General features: G+C 38.5%; 1 protein-coding gene across 1 annotated transcript in view; it reads left to right on the forward strand.

The window, feature by feature from the left end:
* LOC138024559 (uncharacterized) overlaps positions 1-7,500 on the forward strand; it is a 169,732-nt gene that overhangs the window by 52,518 nt on the left and 109,714 nt on the right. The window contains exon 13 of the mRNA XM_068871781.1: positions 5,149-5,194. Coding sequence (XP_068727882.1) covers positions 5,149-5,194 — 46 coding nt within the window. The remainder of the gene's footprint in view (positions 1-5,148; positions 5,195-7,500) is intronic.

The raw sequence follows: 7,500 nt of genomic DNA on the forward strand, positions 1-7,500 counted from the left end.
TATTTAGGATGATATATTATCACGTGACATGTCAAAGTTACTTTTAGCACAGAAATCTTCTCAGCTAAACGGCAACACCTTTTATCATTTTCTGGTGGCTGGATTTCCTTGATGATGTTAATACTATTTTGGGTACATCATTTCTGTGCTTGGACATTTCAAGATAATTTTAAATAAATGTCCGAAAAAAGAAATCACTTTCCATAGGAGACTGGGCACTAGTGCAAAATGCCGTATATTTCCTAAACTAAAGACATATTTAACAATTAAAGGCCATGCACAGTTTCTTTTCTTTTACCATTTTGACTAATCTAATAGTAGCGAAGTGAAATAAATTTTAGCAAAAACTGTTGCCATTTTTTGTTTTGAGTTTTGGCCGTAACAAGTCACGTGACTCATTTGCATTCGTCATCCACATCAATACAAAAACTTTTTTGACGTTACTAGTCTGCGAACGTCTTAGGTTTTTATTTCTAAATCTTCGGAAGTTATCTTCACAAGTTAGACGACCCCCTTACTTTTGGGAAACTAAATATTTTGAGCAAGAGCCGATACAACGTAGATTTGATTTTAGTAGTGTACTATATTTCGGCTGGCCAAACCAGCCTTCTTCAGGTACAATAAGAGTTTACATTGGATTGCTTCTATGCACTGATCTAACGTACACCGACAGAAAGATTGTCCACAGTTGCTTGCTTCAAACTCAGTAATTTGGGCCAGTTTTGGGCCCATGCCTTAATTTACTTGAGTGCTTGAAAAGAAAACCGCAAAAATTAGTTTCCAGCGGAAATTTCAGTCCGAATTAGCGCGGCAAAAATTTGTTCCCGCAAACCTCAAAAAATCGCCAATTCGCAAAATAAAAATCCCTCAAAAATTTCATGCTTCACGGTAACAGTGAAAGGCAAACCAAAAGACAGATGAAGCAAAATAATGTAGTTTTAATAAAACTCTGAATTTCGAATTCTCAGCGAAAGATTTTAAGTGCTAAACAACGTCCCTTTTAGCCAAGAAACTTACGTCTTTCGTTTTTTAAGTTTGTTGTAATATTTAACTGAATATCTATATTTTATCTTTCGGGTTGGGATGCCTTCTTTGTCGAGTGATTGACTTGAGACCGGAGTCTTATCTGGAACAATGTTGATCAATCCCTTCAGTGAAGAACCATTTCTTGCAACAACGAAGCAAAAAAATGAACAACAAGCTTTCTTTCAACTAATTCTTGAGAATTAGTCAAATTTCAAATTGTTTTTTGCCTGAAGACTGTGCAGAGTTTAATACAAATAATTAAAATTATAAATAGCCAGAAAATTGTAAACACAGACCAGCTGACAGACTACTCAAGGTGTTCGATTCCTTTTCTGGTATCCATAATCCAACTCGAAAAAGTTACCAGAGAATTTGCCGTTAATTTGGTTTCGGTATTATACATGACACCACAGTTGATAAAATATTAACGAGAACTCAACGAAGAGCTAAATCAGCGGCTAAATTTCTTGTGCGTGGCGATGTCTATTTTTCAAGCTTCTTATGCAAATTGATTGGCTATCAATGCAAAAAATTCACCTTTTTTGCACTATTTTAACTTTCTGCACTAATTTCCGAGCACTTTTCTGCATTATGTTTGGTATTAATTGACGTGCTCTCGGGCAATCAACGCCCTGAAATTTCTGCATGTGTATTATTATATAATTTGAGCGATTATGACTTTAATGAAATTACAAGAAATTTATCATGATTGTGTTTACATGTAGATGCTGACACAACGCACAGAAACGTCATGCTGCAAGACAAAGACAATGATCCTTACAGGTTTGTTAAGTGCTTGTGCCGGTATTCAGCTGCTGTTTTTTTTTCAAATAAATTCTCTCAGTTAGCACTGAATTTAATACACCTGGCCATAGGATTCTGCAATCAGTCAGGTTTCTGCACCCCTCGATTAACTATGGTTTCTGATACAACTTAAAGACGAAGATGCACTATAAAAGGTAAGCTACCTAAGGCATATGCGGATAATTTATCAATCAAGCGAGGAAAAATACAGAGCTGTGGTATTTTTTGCAATGAAATGTCCCTAACGACGATGTGTCCGTAATATGTAATGACACGTTATCTGTCATTCTTATTTTTAAAATCCCAAGTCACTTTTTTCACCAATATATTTGTCTCTGTTTGTTGAACTCAGTTTTGAGCAGAATCAAAGCCTGAGGCCACCTTTGTATAGTGTGTCGCTGTGTTTAAGATAATTTTATGATAAATGGTTTGAACTCAGGAGTAACATATTGTTACCTCGGCAAAATCAGATTGCACATGTGAGTAAAGTCCTGGTTACTGTTGCTTGTGACTGACCATTGGATCCGTACGGATGTCATCTTCAGAGTGAACACCGTGATAATTGTGTTGCAGGTGGATCGTTAAGTAGTCTGCTTTTTGAGCACAGCTCAGTCATCCTTTATTAATTGCAGGGGACTTGATAATGGTGAGACAAACGAAAATTTCATATTTCTGCCTAGGGGGCCAATAACAATTTCATTGTTATCGTAGCTTTAAACAAAAGTTTGTTCTCTTAACTTTTTGAAATGACAGGACATGCATGCATTATAGGTGACATAGTTTTTGAGTGGATGGTCTAACCTTCACCCACCCACCCCGTTCATTAAGGAGTAAAATTGTATGATATTGGACAGAGTAAAATCTATAAGGTGTCACTCCCAGGAGGCAATGGGTTAAGAGATAGCTACACCTCTCTCTCTGTGAACTGGTATTTGGCAATGTAAATTTTCTGATTGAATTGCAGTGTCTTAGGAGCGCCAAGTGACGCTAGAAATGATGACATCAGGAAGCATAAGGTGATTCACTGGTTTTGCATTGCGCAACCCTACAACGCATAATTTATTGCGTCATTGGTGCGCGCATTAACTCGCTCACGTTGCTAAAAGGGCGGCTTTTCATTGACGCCAAGTTGAATCTGTAAAGAAATGGCTATTTTCTCCTGAACGAGCACGGCTGAATCCCGAGGGATTGGCAACTTTTGTTTTTCCCCACCGGAACTCGTTCCCAAACCTTTCAACTCGAGGTCCGGGGTACGAAATCTATTGTCTATGGCCAATATGGCCGCCGTGCGAATAAGGCCCATTCTGTACTTCAGTTGTTGCCACCGACAAGTGCTCTGTTAGAGAAAGTGAATGTTACTCATCAGTTCGCTAATCACTTCCAAGGCAACACTGTTACCGATATTACATAAAATATGTTCTGATGAGTTTGAAAATAATTGTAAAGAACGATTATTTTTAATACTTGCCTTACTTTTTACTTTATTGACTAACAATTCGCATCGAGCTAGGATCTATGCGTACACCCACAACACAAATTAATGAAGAGACAATAAAAAGAACGAAATCTAGTAATCGGACTCTTAATACGAGCTATGCTTTATCGTTGGGGACTGGGCTGAGCATCACACAGATTAATAAAAAACTTAGAGTGTGCAAGAAAGCAAGAATTTATGAAAATGGGAACCAATGCTCAGTGATTGGCTTAGAGGTCTTATGCCAAATTCTCTTTCAATCACATGCGAAAAAAAAAGAATGTACTCTCACTGTTATTGTTTGTTTGTTACTAGGAGTAATCATTAATCATGAAGTGCGTTCGTGGCAACAAAATTTGGGTTCTGGAATATGCGAGGGAGTATATGATGTTTCCGTCCTAGTAAACATCCTAATTCGAACGCGAGCAGTCTTACTTACATATCGATACATACGTAAATCCTGAGGAACTATGCCTTTGGAATCCTACATGAAATCCTAGTATAAGAAAGGACTAGTTCCCACAATGTAATACGTTGGCTGTGTAAGCAACACGTAGCCATCATACTTGCACGTTTGGTTAAGCAATGATACTTTCGATTCGTATCAGGCGAGTAACTGATCTCCTCATCAACTTATATAATAGTTCGACAGGTCAAGTTAACTGCTTGTCACGCTTTCCTCCTATGAAAACCACGCGGTAGTCTTTAGACGTCCGCTTCACGATGCTCAGACTTGCTACGAAAACCACAAGGTGTGCGATAGTCTTTGCATATCTGATGACTATGACGTCATTCAAAATAGCGCATAAAATGCAGACGGTCGACGAAAAATTCTCAAAGAAAGTCACACTTGAAACCACAGGACACCTAAGATTATGAACTGTGTTCTCCTTCGTTGAACGCAATTAATATGTTTTCATTTGCATCAAGAAAAGCGAAAGGATTATGACAAAGAGACGGCTTGGAAGAGAGGACAAGAAGAAAGAGTAATTCTAGTCTCTTCGCTTGCGTTTTCCCTCTCATTTTAATTTCAATTCAATTTTGATTTTGCGTGCAAAATGAATCAGAGCGTGCATGTGGTGGAACGTTTAAATTCCGAACATCGCAAACAGTCGGCAGTGAAACAGCAGCAACTCTTGTTTCACGAGAGTCTCCAGTTCCCACAGTTAACGATGGTATTCCACAATGACTTTATTGTGCCGCCCGTTATTTTTCAAAACGTGCATTTCAAAACGCGAGAAGATACATCATTTGTGGAGTGTATACACAGGCCAGTAGAAATACTGGTGAAGCGGCCTTTTTCTAGCTTTGTTTTCGTAGAGCAGTTCTCTGTTTTCCAATGCTCATCGACTGGCCTAGAGATCTCATGCCTAATTCTCTTTCAATTACAGGCGAAAACAAAACCGAATGTACTTTCTCTGTTATTGGATTCGCTCTGACGAAGGGCTAACGCTCGAAACGTCAACTTTTAGAATCTCTGTACGGTGGCCAATTTACATTATCAACTCCGTTGATAAAACCAAATTTCTGTTATTGTTAGTCTGCCTGTCTGTCTCTCTGTCTGTTCTTTTATTTATTACTAGGAGTAATCCAATGATTAATTATGAAGTACGTTCCTGGGGACAAAATTTTCGGTTCTGGAATATGTGAAGGAGTATATTATGTTTCCGTCCTAGTAAACGTCATAATCCGACCGGAGTTAGAACCCGCGTCCTTATGTGCGGTAGTCCAATTCTCAACTAACTGAGCCACCGGTGCAAGGTACCACCAAGGCTAAATGTATAATTTCGCCAAGAGCTTTGGTTTTGTCAAGTAACTATTGTTATTTTTCGTTTTAATTGTAGACAGCATTTGATGAGATTGATGGAAGACGGTTGCTTTCTGGAAAAGGTAAGTTTGTGGACCTCCGAAGAGCTTGACTTGACCAACTTGAACATTACCCCCTTTTCGCCAGCTCCTTGTCTCGGCATAATCGACAACATAACCAATCTTCTCCTACACCACTTCCTCCTCATTGCTAGACATTTATATATAGTTGCAAACTACGAAACACTATTCCTAGATACGCTCCATGGAAATTGAGAAACAGATTGCGTTTGATAATAATAACTTAGCCTCTTTTAGGAGGAAATGGGCTACTTTTAAACAATGCCCCTCAGAATATAATTTGACCAATACAGTTAATTAAAGTACAAGTAACAAACGGGCGGATGGGTGATGGAGGACCATAAGGCAGATAACCTTCTTTTAATTGTTAATATATAAACTGTAGTATTTTGGTGGACTTTGTCCTTCCTTTTCTTTTTATTTATTTCCTTTTTTTGTAAACGATAACAGTTACCTGTAATGAATTGTAAATGTAATGTATTGTATTAAAAATTAAAAAAAAAAAAAAAAAAGTTTGTGGCTGATGTACCATGTCGTATTTGAATATCATGATTCCACGGATTTTTAAAGTAAGGTCGCCTATAGGTAAAATCACACACATTTCTTTGTTACGCCACCAATCCCTTTCGCATCGCTAGAATTCAATTATTTTTTCTTGAAAGTACTTGCTTCCTGGCTGCTCATATCGCGTTCAAGGTTGTTCGCTGTTTTATGTTTTTTCCATTAAATCAGCTGAAGCTGGAGATCAGTCAGAGTGCCCATTTACCTTCAAACACTAAAAGTCTTTGCATTGCTTTAGGGATTGAAGACAGGCCTCTCGCCCAGATTCCTAGCGATCTTGTTGAATCACTTATGTCGGACTCATGCCATCCAGAAGAAATTGTAGTTCAGCTGAAGGAGAGTCTACATTTGGGCGAAAAGTGTTTCGAGCAACCAAACCCTGAAACAAAGAGGACGATCCGTTGCCTGGGGAAGAGAGCAAATGATTTAAACAGGATTGATGTTGTCAAGCACCTGAGAGAAATTACACCAGCAGGGACAACTGGTGAGTTTGTAAACATGCAGTGTTTGTTCAGCTTCAAAGGTAGACTCTACAGTGAGCTGAGCCAGAGAAAAGCAATAAAAAAGATATTCCGTATCTCAGCAAAAAGAAGCACGTAAAACCTAGATACCCCGTGAAGGTTCATGTTGACAATGACAGCTAACTACAGTTACAAAAAAAAACATTCTGAAAGGAAAATTTCAATTCTGTTTGAATTTACCTCACCAACCATTTCGCCGATTACGTGTTTTTTTTTTTTTTTTTTTTCTTCAGTGTAGAATTGTCGCCTGCACATTCGTTTTTTCATTAATCTCTTTTGCTTGTTTCATGTTTTTTTGTCTGTCCAAATGAGCAATGTTTTTTGCAGGTCCCTTGCTACCAGGGAACCTTGATATTCACGATATCCATCATAGTCAGATGAGAGAGCTTACAATGGACTTAAGCTGTAAGTTGAACCTAACGTAGTGAAATTGAGCTAACACAGTGCTGTTCTTATTTCCAAAGGAATTTAAATACCCTCTTTCCTAGTTGCTTTTTGCCGTACGAATTTGAAAACAGGTATCGTGGGAATTCATGAAGATGGTGACTTCGCTAGCATTCGACTACTTCCACACGAAGCCTTAGAACAAAATATTTGTGCTTTAACTCGGATTGACACGGCATGTTCATTCCGAGGCAAAATGGCAAAAAATCAGCTGGAAAGACAAGATTAAAAATGGACGTGTCCTCAGCGGTTTAGATGTCGCGAAAGAACTTCTGACAACAGCTTAAAGTTTCAAGCCATATTACTTTCATATAATGTGACGTGACTGTCCACCCAAAGCAATTCTTACGGAAAGAGTAGAAAGGAGTAGAGGAAGAGGCCGCCCAAGAGTCGTCAATGGACAGATGATGTGAAGGACGTAACTGGCAGCCAACTGACAGAATGCATTCGCCTAACCCAGGACAGATTAACTACGTCAACAGCGGATAAGCGCAGAGCAGTCCAGATCTGAGCACAGGGAAGACACAGCTAAACTGAGCTGTTCATTCCGGAGAAAGAAAGCTCAAAAGCTATTTATCTGCCATTCCATATCTAAAGATCCCAAAAAGGCCATCTGAAATATCGCTTCAGCGTTATCTTTATGGAGCATTGTTCCAGAAATTGTATTTTAGCCTTTTCTATATTTACTGGCATCATTCGCATGCAAATATTCAATCCCTTCAGCGCACAGGATTTATTTGAATCATATCATTGATAGCCACAAGTCCCGTGATTTCCTTGCTA

Source organism: Montipora capricornis, chromosome 11, assembly GCF_036669925.1.
Source record: "Montipora capricornis isolate CH-2021 chromosome 11, ASM3666992v2, whole genome shotgun sequence".
Taxonomy (NCBI): Eukaryota; Metazoa; Cnidaria; class Anthozoa; order Scleractinia; family Acroporidae; genus Montipora; species Montipora capricornis.